This window comes from Triticum aestivum, chromosome 1A, assembly GCF_018294505.1.
Source record: "Triticum aestivum cultivar Chinese Spring chromosome 1A, IWGSC CS RefSeq v2.1, whole genome shotgun sequence".
Taxonomy (NCBI): Eukaryota; Viridiplantae; Streptophyta; class Magnoliopsida; order Poales; family Poaceae; genus Triticum; species Triticum aestivum.
In genome coordinates, this window is record NC_057794.1 from 547,478,617 (window position 1) to 547,497,567 (window position 18,951).

Here is an 18,951-nt window from a genome sequence, read left to right on the forward strand (position 1 = left end):
GCGCCACCATCGCGCCACCATGCCGCCGCGCCGCCGGGGTGCTTCCGGCTTTCGCGGCGTCCGCGAGCGCCCCAACGGCTGGTACTCCGCCGAAATACAGTCCGGCGACGTCCGGCTCGGCCTCAAGACGTTCCGGAGCGCGCGCGAGACGGCCCGCGCGTACGATGCGGCGGCGTGGCGCTTGGAGAGGCCCCGGTCGCAGATGAATTTCCGGGACGTCTTCATGCGCGAGGAGGCGCAGCGCCTCCTCCCTCCGCCGCGTCTCATCACGGATATGGACCGTACTGACCACTCTCGGCGGCAGCGCCGTCTCCTCGTCGCCGAAGAGGACGAGCGAGCCATGGCGGAGTGGCGCCGTCGCCACCCAGAGGACGTCGACGCCGAGCGTGCCTACTGGGCGGAGAGGACGGCAAGGCGCCGCTCGGAGCGGGCGGACCGGCGTCAGCGGAAGGCAGTGGCGAACGAGCAGTGCGACATCGTCTCCGCAGATGGAGGTCGTTCTTCACCTCGGACGATGAACGTTGGGACGATATATGGCTCTCAACCTCGGACGACACCGACGAGAGTGATGATGGTGATGATAGCGACTTGGAGTAGTTTTCTATCTATATATACCGTAGTAGTTTCTATCTATCTATCTATGCCGTAGTAGTATCTATCTATCTATGCATGTCGAACTATCTATCTATCTATGCCGTAGTAGTTGCACCGATATAAAATATCTTTGTATCGTTTTTTTATTTATGTAATTTTAATTTAAAAAATATTGTAGAATGAGCGCGCGCTGCATTTTACCGCGCCTGCTGGAGCTGCACGTGCGACTTTTCAGCGCGGCTGCCGTAGCAAACGCTGCACGCCGCGCCAAACCAGACGATGAACACGCGCCAAATCCGTTTTTACCGTGCGACGCGTTGGGCGCGTGTTGGAGATGCTCTAAAACGTGTTTGGGCTCGTGCTCTGCCCGCCGTGTGCCGTGTGGACTAACTCAGCAGAGAAACAGATAAGCACGAGCCTGCCAGTTCTCATCAGAGAAACATGCATTGCGGAGCATCCACGAGTGTAGGGGGTACGTGTCGACTGCGCTGGCACACCCACAAAAAACAAAAAGACTACGCCGGCGCACAGCCGACACGACATCCACAAGCGCACGGCGAGTCGACGAGTCCCGGTGCGCGGCGAGAGGACACCGGAGGAGTGGTGGCTGGATGAATCTCCACCCGTGACCCGGCGAAGCAATCTGTGGACGGGACGCTTCCTTGACCCGCTTTCGCTCGCTCGTCGGCCGTCGACTCCGTCTGCTGGACCCACGTAAAAACAAGAGGTTTTTGACCGTGCGGCAGCGCTTTGTGTTGACGATCCATTCGAGCAGTAGTACGCCTGCAGTGACGCTGCGCTTTCCGCGTCGACCCCAGCCCTTCCGCGGTGGAAGATTCACCGTGCGGCGCCGTGGCGCGCAAGCTCTGAGTCCACGCTGGACTCCCTTTCCTCCGTCCGAGTCACGGCCACGCGACGTGCTGCTAGTTTACTGGTCGTGTGGCCTAATTTTCCTCCGAATTTGCCGATCCATCTGATTCTAATTCCAAGTCCAACCTAATTTTTCCTTTAAATCGTCAATCATTATCTTTTTTTTTCGGGTGAACCCATCATTATCACGTAGCAATGGGGAGCAGAAGTATGAGCGGACAAAACAGAGGAGCGGCGCCAAGCGGGATACTGTTTGTGTATCAACGAATTCGATTGCATCAGTGATTATGTTGCAAAACAGTACTCTTTGCACTAATAATTTACAAGTGCATGACACTAATTGGCCAGAAACTAAACTCTTCAAAAACTGGTAATGCCTAACGACTGGATCAGCCTCATATGCTTCTCCTGCGTCGAGGAAGCTCCTGCTGTGCTCTACGTCAACAGCAATGTCGGGAAAGCCCGACTCTGCATCTAGTACTGATTCTTCTTCACTTGTGATCGCGATAATGCCTGCGATGATGCCAGTCGTCTCCTTGGCCGGCACGGCGTCTGCGTCCGCTGCTTCGGTTGGTGCGGAGAGCACGTCGATCCAGCCCTCGTCGGAGTCCCAGTCCGGGAGCGCCGAGGCAGGGCAGGCCAATGCTCCGATCCTCCTCTCGGCCGTGCTGTCGTGCTCCGCCTCCTCGGTGTCTGACTCCGACCCCCAGAATGCCGCGTCCAGCGTGCTCTTGGGCGACACCCATTTGCTTTTGCTCTCCACGGCTTGTGGCTTCGCGCCGTCAACGGCGGCGGCCAAGAACGGATGCTTCAACAGCTGCTCCGCCGTGCACCGGCCGCTGGCCTGCCTGATCAGGCAGCCGCGCAGGAAGTCCTTTGCCTCAGCGGATATCCACTCGGGCACCTCGGGCACGGCCTCCGTGTACCCGATCCGGTGCAGCGCGGCGAGCGCGTTGCCGTCCATGCCGGTCCACGGGGCGCGGCCTGTGGCCATCTCGACGACCGTGCAGCCGAGCGCCCAGACGTCGGCCGCGGGGCCCTGCTCCTCGCCGCGCGCCACCTCCGGCGCCATGAACGCCGGCGTGCCGCCGATGATCGGACCATCGGCGGCCGCTTTCTTAGAGCACCCGAAGTCCGCGAGCTTGGCGCGGCCGTCGGCGCCGATCACCACGTTCCTGCCCTTGACGTCCCCGTGCACCATCCCGGCGCCGTGAACGTACGCGAGCCCGGCCGCCACGTCAGCGGCGTACCCGCGGACGGCGCACTCGTCGAGCCCCCCGTTGCTGGCCACCCGGTCCGCCAGCGAGCCGCCGGGGGCGAACTCGAGGAAGAGCTGGTAGGAGCCGTCGCGGGCGTCGCGGCCGCCGATGCAGGAGACGACGCGCGGGGAGCGCAGGCAGGACATGAGGCCCTCCTCCCTCTTAAGAGCCGAGGCGCACGCCGCCGTCGCGGACTTGACCGCGAAGAGCTGGCCCGACACATCGTCCGCGGCGAGGAAGACCTCAGCCCCCGAGCCGCCGCGGCCGAGCGTGCGCAGCCGCGTCCATTGCTTGCCCACGGCCATCGCTCTGCGTTGCGAATTGGGATCGGGATGGGGTTGTTTCTGTTGGCACTCTGTTGTCGAGCTTGCTTGTGAATTGTTGATGGGTTCCTTCTTTTTGTGGCGGGTGCGCGTATATATAGGTTTAGGGGTAGGAGAGAAGAAAAGTTTGGAACATGGCGAAAGTGTTTGGCGTGTGGGGGGACGGGTTAGGAAAGGAAATCCAGAAGCGAAAAGGCGTGGGAAGCAAGCTGTTTAGGCTCTCGGCACGCGCTCGCGGCGGCGGCGTCCTCCTGTGACTGTGGGTGGGAACGCGCGGTCCGGGCATGACCTGACCAAGCTTCGCGCTCAGCCTCTTCTTGCCCCGCGTCTCATAATCTCGTGTCCGAACAGGAAAACCATTAAACCGTGTCAAATCTCTCGCATCCCGGGTCGACTTCCGCCCGGATTTTCTATCTAATGGCGCGTGTGTTTTGAGCTCAGCCGAGGAAATTTGCTACTACTAACATGGAGTAGTTGTCAAAGTCTTGGTCGCTCGTAGCGAGACGGGGCGTGTGAAACAGAGCAGAGTCTGCGTATGTAAACGAATCGTGGGTGGAAGTCAGCGGGTGCACCTGAACTCAAGGGGGCGGAGTTGGGCACTTCGGTCTCCTCGGCTGGTCGTTTGCCATTGTGGCGTACCAAGTCCACCGCCGCGGTGCACTGCACCGGACAGCTTTGTGTGCGCCTGCCCCCAACATCTACATCTAGAACCAAGACCGACGGAAATATACTCCTGAACGCGGCAGCAACAGTCATTTCTGAAACATTGTAAGCGACGTCCCGACCCCAGTTTTCTTTACCCCGGAGGAAGAATTCACAGCTGGTTACAGGCGTGATTCCTCGAATTCCATAGCTGGTGACGATTCACCGGGAAAGTTCCCTTTCATCACCGGGAAAGAGTAAAAAGCTCGTCGTGGACGGCCTTGAACGCGGGTGGCTCCTCGACGTACCAGAGAGAGAGAAATCCGAGCAAATATCTCCCGCGCGTCTCCTCGTCCGCGGCATCGCATGCGCCGTTCCCCACATCAGAATAGGATGGCCTGAAATTGGAAGAAATATTCCATTCCCAGTGCATATGCAGCCACGTCCTCGACGCCGATGCTACACAACACACGCAATGTCCACGACACTCGGGTGCGGCTGCGAAATCGCATCCGACGTGTCGTTGCAGTGTCCGGCCACGTCGAGCCGGCCCAGCCGTGAACAAGTGGCGTTTGTTGTGCTTCGTGACGGTCGACTGGCTGTTGGCCCATGCCGATGCGGCGACCGAAAGCCGGGCGTGGCGTCGTGGACGCGCCTACTTTCGCCGTTTTGCGGTGTGGGGCGGCAGATCATCACGCGAGTCCGATGCGTTGCTTCGCTTTGTTGGCCAGCGTCGCCGCTCACTCGTCCTCCACCAGCCGCCACTGCCAACACTAGACGCTCCTCTGGTGCATGCCGCCATTGGATTGTTTGATTCTACTTCACTTAACCGCCCAGCCAAGCCAAGTAACTCTAGCATGCCTTGGCCGCAGTGGCGTAACCAGGATTTTCGGTCAAGATGGTACAATTGATATATACAATATTTATACTAAAAAATATATAACATTGCAATATATGTAGCGGAGGCGGAGCTATATGTGTTAAGATGAGGGGGCCAATACCTCTTCCAATTATTTGGCGCACCAATATTGATATATAGCAAGCACATGAAGGATCCAAACTGACATGTCATCTTGCTCCGCCATTGCATGCTAGTATAGAATGTATCAATAGAATGTATGTGTAAGTTTGATTTTTGCAACAATTCTACAATAAAAAAACCTCATAGTTAAACCTTGAAGGCAAAATCAAACTTTGAATTGAAGATGGAAATCATATTTTAAATTGGAAATGTGTGAAGTCGGCGGAGTTCTTGCCTTGGTGTTTAGCTCTACCCAGTGCATGCATTACTAGCCATCCGCTTCGCTGGCACTCCGCCGCCTTATGCCTACCTGGCGCAATGCGTCATCGGCTTCTGCCACGATGAACACTAGGGTTCGCCGTCGTGGTGTGGTCTGTTGGAGACTTCGGGTGATCAAGTCCATCCTCTAGCGTACAAAAAAACTGCTTTAAGCATACGAGGGGATGTTTCTTGGGTAAGGCGTACAACGAGAACGTAGGAAGGAACGAGTGAGCTAGTTATCAGATTCATAGTTTTTGGACTTATACCTTTGATGTGCACTGTGGCCTAATTTATTTTTTTACAAATATACTAAAGTACCGGGCCGATGTACAGAATGGTCCTTGGACCACCCTGTCCACCCTCCAGCTACGCCACTACTTGGCTGCCCAGTTTTCTCCATCAGTAGAAGAATGAAACCCACACCACACTATAGAAGGTAAACCTTCCAAAAAGAAAAACCACAGAGTCTATGGCCCTGTTTGGATCCATGGGTTAGAGTTAGTTTGAGCTAGTTTAGGCTCAAATAGCCCTAATTATCCAAAGATAGGACTAGTTTGAGCTAGTTTCATCTAACCCACCCAAAAAGCTATGCCACCTAAAAGATGCTAATTGAAGCTAGTTCTTCTAGTATATTTATTATTAATCTAACCTTGTCATCCAAACACCTATTTAGCTAGAGTTAGTTTAGTAGGGTTAGTCTTAAGCTGGAAACTAACTCTAACATCTAGCTAAGTTAGAGTATCCACAGCCTATGATGATGCACTTGAAACTCGAAATAATTTCACTAGAGAGGCTGCCGAGCTGTGGTGGCAAACTGCCAGTCGGTTGCAGAAACTAACGTAGACGCGTCAGATCTGGCTGACTGACGACGCGAAAAGGAGCGGCGGCAGCGTTCTTCCCACGGCTGCTGCACATGAACTCGATGTCCAGATGTGCACCCCAAGTCACACAGCCACGTAAGTCAACCTTCACCGTAGTTGTACTTTAACTTAATTCCCTTGTCAACTTAATAATTGTATATTCCTCGCAAAAAAGAAAACTTATGATCGCACAAGTAAATCATCACTAATTAATTTAGTACTACCCTGCAGTGTTCCAGTGCCGACTGCCGGCGGCCATGTACTAACACTATTTAATTCGACATTCGATTTGTTAATGATAATCTTTCTTTCTGGCGCCGATTCTTGCTTTTCGTTGGAAAAGGAAGCCTAACTGTGAAGGAGGTGGCGGCCCTTTGACCTTACTGAACGCCGGTATGATATGCGCCGATCGAAATGATATTGGGCAGATATGAAAGCGACGGACATGATCACACTAACTCGATATGTATGAGCCGTCTGCTGCAGATAAGTTTGAGTTAGATGAAGCGGCCAAGCCAACTTCTACTTGAAGTGACACTGAGCTGGATGCAACATCCAGCAACTGTTGCCTGCGTGCGTGCAAAGAACATTCAGCTAAACTCATTCGGAGCCACATACATCGAACCTTCAGAAGAAGAATTGTTCCGTCGTCTTGGACAGTACTACAAAAATGGACGTAAATTGTGCGCAGTTGAAAGAAAAAGGTCTGCCTGCTCGAAAAGTCCATTCTGCACCCGAGCTCATATGCTCCCGCATGAACAGTAAAATCGAAAAAAAATCGAAAAAAATCGAAAAAATCCAATTTTTTTCGAGAGAAACATTGACAAAAGTTCTAAGTGCCTGCAAAAATTCATCATGAAATCACATTCCTGTAAGGCGTGGCAAAAAAAACAAATTCAGTGCTTCAAAATGCATTTGAAAGTAGCTTTTTCATAGTACTATTTTTGTTTTTTTGCCACACCTTCTAGGAATGTGATTTCATGACGAATTTTTGCAGGCACTTAGAACTTTTGTCAATGTTTCTCTCAAAAAAAAATTGAATTTTTTTTGATTTTTTTTCGATTTTACTGTTCATGCGGGAGCATATGAGCTCGGGTGCAGATTAACCGCGTCTCGCTTTCTTTGCTTTGTGTTCCAGCGAACATAGTCAACGTCCAAACTACTCTTTCTATAGGAAAGGTAGTCAACGTCCTCTCAAAATTGGGCAGGTACAGTGGAAAGGGCACCTGAATTTGATCTCGAGGCAGCTAGCCCACATCGTTGACATTTAATTTGAAGCTCTGCGGGTAGCTTAGGGCCTGTTTGGTTCATAAGTTCTAGTACTTTTTCTAGTCCAACTAAAAAGTCTTTAGTCCCTAAAAAGTCTCTCCATGTTTGTTTCCAGAGACTAAAAAGTCCCTAGTCCCTTCCTAGAGGTTATTAAATGACCATGTTGCCCCTAATATATAGAAAAATAACAATCAAACAACATCATGGGATGACGGGCCATTGAATGCATGGAGAGACATTGTTGGAAAAGTCTCAAAAAGTCTCAAAAAAGACTCTCCTTGAGAGTTTTCTTCATTTAGTCCCAAATACCTAGTTTAGTCCCTAAAAAGTCCCTCCCGTTTGGTAAAAAAGTCTCTAAAAGGAACTTTTTCTAGTCCTACACAAAAAAGTCCCTGGAAACAAACACCCCCTTAACCTGGGAAGAGGTTGACCAGCTGAAGGGGCAGAGCCTTTAAAGGAGTAGTTATAATTGTGTGTCCATCAATTATAATTGCGAGTCCATCACTAGTTATAATTGTGTTGCCATCGGTATGACTGCAGAAATCATCTAATGGGATGGAAATGCCGTATGTAAGACATGGCGGGAAGCTCGCTAGTTACAAATTGAAGCGAACAGCCGGCCGGCCGTGGCACACAAATTAGGGACGATAGCTAGGATGCATCCAGATAAATGAGAGATCGAGAGAAGGAGGTTTACAGAGAGGAGATCAAAACCTATTTAACTCAATTCTATATCTACGCTATCTACCTGTATAACACTATCCCTAATTTAAACCATATGAAATTTTATCAAGGTTGAGATTGTATTTGAAATCATCTAACATTCTCGCTGTGACAGGTTTTGTGAAACCATCAGCAACCTGATCCCCGACTAGAATGAATCTGACGCCCGAGTAACTTGCGAGCTACTCTTTGGCAAAGTGAAAGTGAATTTCAATGTGTTTTGTGCGTACATGAAAAACAAGGCTAGATGAGAGATAGGTTACACCAATGAGCATCCACATCTTGTACCATATGCCGGGAGCTAAGAGCATCTACAGTCGGAGATCTCAAACCGGTCTTAAACGCCCAGGCAGGCTGCCCGGTCACGAACCAGACAAAAAACCCGACCCACCTTGGCGACTCAATCCGGCCTCAAACGCCAGGGCTGTTCGGCGCCCCCTCATATCCAACCCAAATGTAGGACGGACATGGGGACGGCCCGGGCACGCCCGGAAGCGTCCGCCACATCAGCAAGGCCCACCCCTACCCCACTACGTCCCCACACAAACCCAATCGAAAACCCTCGCTCACTTCATTCTCCTTTCTCACCCCTGTTGGAAATATGCTTTAATGGCAATAACGTTGTATTATTTACACTACAAGAAACCTGTTAATTCATGACAGATTTCCGATGACGTTTTCAGAAACTGTCATGGACATCCTGCTACAGCCCTACAAGCCCGCGCAAGCCCGCTAAAGCCCGTGTAACTGATCCGCGTATAAAAAGCTAACCCTAGAACCCTCCTCCTCAGCCCACTGCTCTCTGCCCCTCCTTCTCTTCCCCTCCCGATTCTCCTAGCCGCCACCCACCACGCACCACCTCTTTTCCTACCTCCTCCCACAGATCGCCGCCGGCACTCCCCCTCCCCTCCTCTCCCTCCCCTCTCACCTCGCATCTCCGACAACTGCCAGATCTGCCGCGCCCGCACCCATCCATCCCATTGGCAACCCGTCTTTCTCCCTCTCTCTCTCTCTCTCATGAGACCCCTCACGCCGTGGCCAGCGGCCGCAGATTCCGGCGACGTCCTCCACCGCGCACCATGCTCACGGGCTGATCTACGACCCCTCCACCCCCCAGTCCGTCTGGATCCATCGCTCCTGGTCTCTGGCGTCACCTGCGAACCCAATCTCGTGGCTAGGGTTTTGGCTGCGGCTTCGCATCTATCGTCGGCGAATCTTCGGCGGCTCCTCTCCGTCCCACACCATGCAGCTTCGCACCCTATTCGCCTCGTGGATGGCGCCCCCAAGATCGGTGCGCTCGCGCCCATTGGTCTGGACTGCGGCGACCACCGTGCTAGAGGCAGAGTGGCGTGGTCACCAAGGTCAAGGACTAGGGCGGCTGCGCTGCATGTGCACAGCGGCAAATACGCAGGGTGAGTTTCAATTCCCTTCCACGCCATACTCGTCATTCTCAATTTCCTATGGCTGATTTTCTATACGGGCACTAGATCTGAAATTAGATCATGTTGCTCCTGATTTTTTGTCACGCATGGTTACTACTAGCTCCCCCGTTTCTATGGTAACATGCATTGTTAATTGATGTGCCTAGTAACTTCTCGTGAGTGGACAATATTTCACTCATCTTTTCCTATCTTCTGACTTTAGCAGCCGGAGTAATGAAACATCTCATCATATTTCAAGTAGATGCCGGCCTGCCATTAGAAAGAAGGCTGCTCTATGCCTCCTATGATTTTATAGCATGTACCCGGATGTTGTGAATATTGATGGACTGGAGTTAGAAAACATATTTAGCTGCATGTTTCTTTCTGTGATTTTTTATCATAAACATCTGAATCTCTGGATTGCAGTATGGAAATGTGATATAAATTATGAAGCATCTACCTGGGGTCTGGCCAAGGAAAATTATATGCTAAGCCGCATTTCATAAGCCACAAATGCATATTACATAATCTCTGATGTGAATACTAAGTAAGAAACAAAATCATATAATTTTCTAAACTAAAATCTGGTGGAGTTGCTATGGTTGGAGAATTATGTTTTGTTTTTATTCTGTGTGATGAAACAAAACATGTACTCTCGGTGGTAGTTTTACTCAACGCTTGTGTGGCCTTGGCAGAACACATTATTGTCGTTATCTTCTTTATTAAACTGACTTATGTCACATCCATCATCGACTTTGCTGTGTTGTTCAAAGAAATATGTATACCTGTTGTTCAACTTGGATGCAATTTTTCTGCACATCCATTTATTTTAAAAATAAATTTGGTTATTATTTCAGGTTAAGGCAATCAGAGCTCTTCAATTCTTCCCTACCATTAAGGATCCTAAGTGCAAGGCGAGCTTTGTTTGAGGTACTACTCTTTTTACTACTGTACAACACAGTTGACATAGACAAATGGTTCATGGATTATAATGTTTCTTGTGATTCTGCAGGTTTTACAGCGTATTTTGATGTTCACTGATGTTGTTAAAAAATCAGCAAGAATAATGCCTCACTTGCTTTCTTGTTGAAGCTCTTGCTCTAGTGGGTTTATCTTCTCGCTTATGTCCTGGATTTCACTATTACGTGACTCTCTTTCTCTGAATTATTGATACACAACTTGCTGCCTATAGGTGCAGATGTTGACACCTTCTTACTGTAGGTGTGCCTTTCACATGTTTGCTGAGATGTTTCATCATGTCAAAACAAAAAACCTGGCCTTATGAAATTCCATCAAAATAGCTTAGTGATTGCTACTGCAAGGCGTACATGTAAGTCCTCCAAGATCCTACATCCTACTTAATTAATTGTGTGCATGAATTATTTTAGCTTTTAAAAACTAAGGTGACTTCTTACTATTATGTATATGCGTGCAGTAGTTCAACTTCCATACACTAATTAAGATTACAAAAGAAATAGAAATGCTTCTGATTTGCGCTGAAGATGTTAAATATGAAATTGTTGGAGGATATGTGCTAGGATTTTATACTTAAGCAATGCTTTTTGTTTCATGGTGATACCTTTTTTGTTCCCCTATATTGAGCATATATAAAATGCAATCTGTACAAGATGAGCAATTGAAAAAAAGGAACTTCAGACTTTGGCTTGCAACTTAACAACCTTGCATTGCTTCAATACACTACTAGAGTGGCCATCACCCGTTGTTCATATGTTCTGATTCGGCTTGTACCGTAATAACCCTGAAGTAATTTTTAAGCCATGTATAGACTATATTTGTAGTTCTTGTGCAAGCCGATGAGGTTTGCTACACATGCGCAAGCCTTCTTCCTACTGTTGTCACCTTGTATAAATATATACTAGTTCATTTCATTTCATTATTGTTTCCTGTTATAAATAATAGTACTATGCAAGTATTGTTTACTATTTCTCAGACCTTTAAGATGTACTTGTAGCATAAACATTAACTTTCATGTCGTTACTCGTCGACCTAGTTGTCGTAAACTTCAAATGTTCATGTGTCAACAAATTTACACATCATGGAGGGATATTGTTTGTCAGTGATGCCATTTTGTTGGCTTTTATATGGCCTCAACTACTGCTGCCATTGTACTTGGAGTTCTATGATATGTGTTTTGTTACTTTGTCATTTGACTTTCATTCACACACTTTTCCTTTGGATTAATTTTAAGCAACCTCGGGTCTACTCTTCTTTTATAGTAGATACAATGTTATTCTCATTTGTAGACACTATAAGATTTAAGAATTTTGGACATGTAATTCATTTTTATATTTTGGACAGCGGGCTACTTGGTGCTGGTCATCACAATCAGCCACGACATGATAGTTGCCATCAAGAGCGCCGACCGCAAGAGCCTGAGTAACAGCCTCAATATTTTATATGTTTTGATGATGTAAAATTGATTGTACTTGTTCATAACCCTGATGTGTGATATATTTTGTCAATCTGTGTTGTAAGACATCATTTCATAGAGGATTTTGTAAACTACTATGTTGTATATGCATATGGATGGTTGCATGCCAGATAAACTATGTAATGTCTGGAACTTTGCAAATACTTTTTGTTGGACAAACAGGATTTGGGTATCGGATTATGCTAAAAATGTACTGTGTCAAAGGCTGGCCAAAAGAAATGGGGTCGACCAAATTTAAATTGCGCTTTAAATTGTGCCTAAATCCATGACGACTTTTGTGACGAAAAATAGTATCCACGCAGCCAGCCACGTCACTTGAATTGGTCAACTGAAAATCCGACGTGGCGTTAGTCTATGACGGATTTGTTCCGTCACCAAGGTTTGGGCCTGGGCGGGCCTGGGGCAGATCCATGACGGTCAAGAACCGTCAAGGAAAGCACAATATCAAATTATGACGCGATATACATGACGGATTTTAAATCCGTCAAGGTTGGGCACCCATGACAATTTTTCCTTAATTTGTGACGGACAAGATCCGTCACGTATTAACATATTTCTTGTAGTGTTATTTCCATGTTTATAATTAAGAGTTTATATTTTATGCTATAACTGCTACGATTATAAAATATGTGATTCAGCGAAAAACTCATAAGCACGCTTGCAATCTGTAGAAAGGCCGTGCTTTTGGTCTTTTGTTCGAGAGATCACTCGTGAACAGTTCCAGAGACCTTGACGATCTACACCAACTCTTCTCCCACTGCATTTCGAAGTTGTTAACATCCGATCTAAACCTCTAAAGCATCTTCATAGTGTTCCTAGGATTGTGTTCGTAGGATGAATTTTTTGTTTTCTAATACGTTTCCCGACAACTCTTCTCTTCTTCTTCTCTCCTTCGATTTCTCCGATTCCAATGCACCGTGACGACTCCGGTGAGCTTGTTGAGCGCTGGCAGCCGCTTCGACTCCAACCTTGATGTGGACGAGGAGTTGGCCGTGCGCATTGCCCTCGAGTGGTCGACGGTGGACACAGGGGCAGTTTCGGATATGCCCCTCGCTGCTCCCCGCGCCTTCAGTGCAGTTTAACTCTTGTTTTCGTCAACAAGTAATGATTGTATATTCCCCGCAAAAAATCTTATGATTGCACAAGTAAATTTTCACTAATTAATTCAGTACGTACTCTACTCTGCAGGGTTCAGGTGCCGACTGCCGGCCGCCAGGTACTAATTCGACATTCCATTTGTTAGTGATAATCTTTCTTTCTGGCCCCTGTTGCTGTCAAGCCAAAAGGCAACGATTCTTGCTTTTCGTTGGAAAAGGCCCCAACTGTGAAGCAGGCGGGGGCCCTTTGACGTTGCTGAACGCCGGTAGCGGCCAACAGTGCACGCGGTATGATCTGCGCCGATCGAAACGATATTCGGCAGATATGAAAGCGACGGACAAGATCACACGAACTCGATATGTATGAGCCGTCTGTCGTTGCAGATAAGTTCGAGTTAAATGATGCGGCCAAGCCAACTTCTACTTGAAGTAACACTACGCTGGATGCAACATCCAGCAACTATTGCCTGCGTGAGTGCAAAGAACATTCAGCTAAACTCATTCGGAGCCACATACATGGAACCTTCAGAAGAAGAATTGTTCGGTCCTCTTGAACAGTTCTACAAAAATGGACGTAAATTCTAAGTTTCTAACCATTTCCAAAAGTGGAACGCTTTCAACTCAAACCTGTTGCTTGCCAATTGCGCGCAGTCGGAAAAATAGGTCTGCGTGCTTTGTTTTTCTTTGCTTTTTTGTTCCAGCGAACATAGTCAACGTACAAACTAATCTTTTTATACGAAAGGTAGTCAACGTCCTCTCAAAAAAACGGGCAGGTACAGAAAAAGGGGGCCTGAATTTGACCTTGAGGCCGATAGCGTACATCGTTGACGTTTAACTTGGAGCTTGGTGAGTAATTTAAGCCCGGAAGAGGTTGACCAACTGAAGAGACGGTGCCTTAGTATATTTCCTGAAGTACCGAACTTCTATTGGAGCATCTCTAGCATACCCCTTAAACCGCAAAACTGAAAAGACGGGCTTCAGTTCACGAAAAACGCATTTTAAGTGTTGGTTTGAGCTGCGGCTGTGTAAACCCCTTAAACATGGACTGTAAAATCGATTATTCGTGTATATTCTTCCCCACGTCTTCTTCTCCTTCTCGTCCATGTCCACGGTTAGCTAGCTCGCTCCTATGAAGCCGGCGGACAGCGCACGAAGCGGCCAAATATGGAGCCGCCGGCGTCGCTCGCACGAGGCGCCCAGCGTCGCCGTCGCTGCTCGAATCGGTCCAGAAGCTAGCTAACGCTGGCGTCGAATCGATCCAGGAGATTCTTAGGAAGTGAACTCCAAGATTCTAAACTATTTTCATAGTTTGTATCTCCCTCAAGGCTACAATGATATGAATGAACTATTGCAGTTTGTAACCCCTTGAGTGGCAGAAGCAATGAATGATAGTCTTGAAAGCGAGTTCACGACAGAGGAAGTTAAAATATCTCTATTCCAGATGACTCCGTCGAAGGTTCCGGGTGTTGATCGTTTCACCACCGGATTTTTCAAACGACATTGTTACGCCGATCATAGGAGAGGATATGGTGACAGCTATCTTGGAGTTCCTCAATGAGGTTGAGTTGCCGTTGGGTTTAAGTGACACTGCCATTACACTTGTACCCAAGGTACGCAACCCACAAAAAACCAACTAACGTGGTGTCAATGTTTGGAACTCCGAGCCTGAAAGAACCAACTGTCGTAAACACCGAGATGATCATGGCAATGACTGAAGCAAGATGGTGGCTAGGTTTGCTCGGATCTCTTGACTGCATGCATTGGAGATGAGAGAAGTTCCCAAAAGCTTTACAAGGGCAATATCAGAGTCATGTTAAGAAACCCACCACGATTGTTGAAGTAGTTGCATGACATGATCTTTGGAGTTGACACACTTTCTTTGGCAATGCCCGAAGTCTCACAATAACATCAATATGTTGCAACGATCGCCATTTTTGCTAGGTAAAATCCCGATCCCCAGAAGTGTGAATACGAATCTTGACAATCTCCTCTTCGTCATGATGCTAGAAACGATACTTAGTCAAATTTTCATCCCAAGTCATCTTCCCACTAAAAGAAATCGAAGACCCACTTCAACCTAGTATTATGCCATTTAGCTGAAATTTTAATGCTATGAAACAAGAGGTGGATATTTCTGTGGAAGCTTTTACTGAGTGGTAGCTTTGTTTGCTGACGGCGGTGGGCCGAATTACTAGTGGCACATTTGATTATATTGGAGAAAGGAGAGCATAGGTAGAAAAATGCAAGGTTGGTTTGAAAAGAACTTTGGCATGCACAGGGCGTGAAGTACTGTTCTAATCGGTAATCCAGGGCATCCCTGTTCATGGGTGAAGCAGGAAAAGAGATCCGATGGGATCAGCTTTATGGCAATGGTGTCAATTAAAAAAATATAGTGATTCAACTAAATATAGTGATGGATTTTTAAAAATCATTGGTGTCACTTGACACGAGAGGCTATACTACTACAGCTTTGGTGAATTATATTGTAAAATCATCCTTGGTGCTGTTGTGACTCGGAGCGAGCGTCATATGCTCTAGAGGAAGCAATCACATTGGAGACTTCAACATGTGAGAAACTGTTGTGGACCGCTCTTTTACAAGACAAAATGTTATTTGGAACTGATAGATGCAAGGTAATTATTACAGTTATGCATGATATCTGCACTGCCCTGAATTTGTACCACCTGGATGGTTTCTAAATGTTGTTAGCAGCCTCATGGCTAATTTTAACCGAATTTCAGTTAAGCAATAAAAAAAGGAACTTGATTCGAAGCACGGAGAGCATGGTGCATAGTACATAGTACGTGTCACGCGCGCCAGCACGCAGCCGACACGCGACCCAGAAGTGCACGACGAGCCGGCGAGTGCGTCGGGCAGCGGCGAGGGGACGCGGGCGGTCGTGGCTGGATGAAACCAATCTCAGGATGCGACGCTCACTCGTTGAAAAGGTTTCGCTTTCACTGGTCGGCTCGTCGACTCTGCTGGACCCACGTAGCCCAACAAAATAGTTTTTGACTGGCCGCGCGCTAGTGTAGTACTACTACTTTCCCAAGGATCGCTTCTAGTGCGTGAGCTGCTGTGACGCTGCTCTTTCCGCGTCAACTCGAACCCTTTCGCGGTGGAAGCCGCGGTGTGCAGCGTGGCCGGCAAGCTTGTGAATTCACGCTGGATTTCCTCCGTCGGAGTCATGGCCACGCGACCTAGTATTGCCTAGTAGTACAGGCGAAGTAGCATGTAAATTTCTTCCGCCTAATCGAAGGTGTCGCAATGGGGAGCGGTGAAACATAGAGCAGCAGTACGAAAACGGAGTGCTTGTGCAAGAGCGAGATCATTTGCATTACTCTTTGTGTTGCAAAGCAACAATTCGGTACATGATAATTCGTGGCAAGCTAAACACTCAAAAGACTGACGATGCCTAACTGAATCGTCGTAGGCTATATTGCCATCGCCGTTGTACTCCACGTCCAAAGTAATGGGGAGAACGCCGGACTCTGCGCCGCTGGGTTCTTCGTTTGTGATCGCGCCGTTGTCCAGGTCGGTCATCTCCTCGATCACCAGGGGCACTGCGTCGGGTGCTTCAGTTGGCGCGGCGAGCACATCGATCCATCCCTCCTCGGAGTCCCAGTCCGGGAGCGCCGAGGCAGGGCAGGCCAATGCCCTCATCCTCATCTCGGCCGAGCTGTCGTGCTCCGCCTCATCCGTGTCTGAATTCGATTCCCAGAATGCTGCGTCCAGCGTGCTCTTCGGCGACACCAATTTGCCCTCCATGGTTCGCGGCTTCGCGTCGACGGCAGCCGAGGCCAGGAACTGGTGCTCCAGCAGCAGCTCGGCCGTGCACCGGCCGCTGGCCTGCCTGACAAGGCATCTGGCCAAGAAGTCCTTCGCGTCGGCGGATAGCCATTCGGGAACCTCGGGCACGGCCTCCGTGTAGCCGATCCGGTGCAGCGCCGCGAGCGCGTTGCCGTCCATGCCGCTCCACGGCCCGCGTCCAGTGGCCATCTCGACAACCATGCAGCCGAGCGCCCAGACGTCGGCCGCGGGGCCCTGCTCCTCGCCGCGCGCCACCTCGGGCGCCATGAACGCCGGCGTGCCGCCGATGATCGGCCCGCCACCGGCTCCCGCCTTCCTCGCGCACCCAAAATCTGCGAGCTGGGCTCGGCCATCGGCGCCGATGACGACGTTGCGCGCCTTGACGTCCCCGTGCACCATCCCGGCGCCGTGGAGGTACGCGAGCCCGGCCGCCACATCGGCCGCGTAGCCGCGCAGGGCACGCTCGTCGAGGCCCCCGTGGATCGCCACTCGGTCGGCCAGCGAGCCGCCGGGGGCAAACTCGAGGAAGAGCTGGTAGGAGCCGTCACGGGCGCCGCGGCCGCCGATGCAAGAGACGACGCGCGGGGAGCGCAGGCCGGACATGATGCACTGCTCCCTCCTCAGCGCCGCCGCGCAAGCCGAGCTCGCCGACTTGACCGCGAAGAGCTCCCCGGAGGCGTCGTCGGCGGCCAGGAAGACCTCGGCCCCCGAGGCGCCGCGGCCGAGCGTGCGCACCCGCGTCCATTGCTTGCCCACGGACACGGCCATCTTCTTTACTCTGCGTTGCGAATTGGGATCGGGATGTGGTGGTTTCTGTTGGCACTCTGTGTTGTCGAGCTTGCTTGTGGCCTGCTGAATTGTTGATGGGTTCCCTTTTTCTTTGGCGGGTGTGTGTATATATAGGACGGGGAAGGAGTACTTGTGGAGAGGAAAAGTTGGAGAGATTGCAAGTTTAGAACATGAAAGGTATTTGGCGTGTGCAGGGACTAAGAAATCTAGAGGCGAAAAGGCGTGGGAAGCAAGCTGCTTCGGGTCTCGGCACGCGCCCGCGGCGGCGGATGGGGTTGGGCGGTGAGTGGGAACGCGCGGGCGGGGGGCTTGATCTGACCAAGCTGAGCGATCCTCCTATTCTTACCACACGCGTCAAATTATCTCGCGCCAAAAACCAATCTCGGGCTGGTTCTGCCCTAGCCACCGCCACAACCAGGCGACTAGAGAGGCGGATCTTCTTCCACCGATCTCCACTGATCAGGACGTTGGCCCTCTCTCCCTTCGGCTGCTGCTCTGGCAGCAGGAGGGAGGGGAGATCCCGTTTCTCTGCTCTGTAGTTAGGGTTTGGATTTGTAAGTCGTGGTGCGTCGTTGTGGTGGTGGAAACGGCGTCCAGACGAATAAATCTTTCTCAACTCTACTCTCACACTGGCGGTGCTTATCATGGCGGCGTCTCAAAGTTAATGGCATCATGTGTTTGCCGGTCCTTCAGATCGGTGACGTTAGGGTTCATGGTTGGTGTCGGCGAGGCAGCGGCGGTGAGTCCATCAAGTGCATCTCTCCTCCCGCTCTGTCCCCGTTGCTACGGCGTTATCTCCGACGTCATGCTGGAGCAGGGAAGTTTTGTCGTTCAGGAGTACACGCAGACGATTGTCTATGCAAGTGACAGCTGGAAGATGGTGCATATTGTGCTGGGTTTATGGTTGAAGGCTGAGTTTCCTCCTCCGGCGTCATAGTCGCGTGGGTGTGTCTGTTCTGGAGTTCGATGACATGTTCGGGGACATATTGCCCCGGTCTGATTCTTTCAACGACAATGGTTTTGCTTTAAGCAAACTACTTTGGAGGTCCGTAAAGCTGCTGATCAGCGATGGTGCCGCGTCGAGCTCGTGTGAAGAGGTGATCTGTCTCATTTTTCTAATGAAGAGGGACAGGCGCTGGTTTTTTGCATAGGATTATTCTATCTTTTTAGTTCTGTAACATCGATGTTTACATAGCTTGTAACAGAATTTTTATTTTATTAATGGAACACGTATTATCATGCAAAAAAAAATTATCTCGTGCCGGAGCCGGAAAAGGCAAAATTCGTGTCAAATCTCTCGCATTTTGAGCTCAGCCTAGGATTCGTCGAAGGCACTCACTAGTAACCTGGGGGAGAGACTAACTCGCTACTCGCTAGTGCAACGGTAGTCGACAAAGTCTTGGTCGGTCGTTGCGAGACGGGGGACTGTCAGAAACGGAGCAGTGTGCTGGGTTGGCCGCGTCTTAGAGTAAACGGATCGGCCGTCGAAGTCAGCGGCTGCACCTGAACGGAGTTGGCCAATTGGGTCGCCACGGTTGGTACTTTGGCACTGTGGTTGGC

General features: G+C 49.7%; 2 protein-coding genes across 2 annotated transcripts; both read right to left on the reverse strand.

The window, feature by feature from the left end:
• Positions 1-1,573: 1,573 nt before the first annotated feature.
• Positions 1,574-3,126, reverse strand: LOC123045933 (mitogen-activated protein kinase kinase kinase 17-like). Its single transcript, XM_044469215.1, has one exon. It carries the CDS (start codon positions 3,026-3,028, stop codon positions 1,574-1,576), a length of 1,455 nt encoding a protein of 484 aa, XP_044325150.1. The 5' UTR covers positions 3,029-3,126.
• A 12,915-nt stretch (positions 3,127-16,041) lies between these two features.
• Positions 16,042-17,487, reverse strand: LOC123045998 (mitogen-activated protein kinase kinase kinase 17-like). Its single transcript, XM_044469296.1, has one exon. It carries the CDS (start codon positions 17,368-17,370, stop codon positions 16,042-16,044), a length of 1,329 nt encoding a protein of 442 aa, XP_044325231.1. The 5' UTR covers positions 17,371-17,487.
• Between the last annotated feature and the right edge of the window lie 1,464 nt (positions 17,488-18,951).

Bases quoted from the DNA above. Each gene is read 5' to 3' on its own strand.
- LOC123045933 (XM_044469215.1), bottom strand. From the start codon at position 3,028: ATGGCCGTGGGCAAGCAATGGACGCGGCTGCGCACGCTCGGCCGCGGC.
- LOC123045998 (XM_044469296.1), bottom strand. From the start codon at position 17,370: ATGGCCGTGTCCGTGGGCAAGCAATGGACGCGGGTGCGCACGCTCGGC.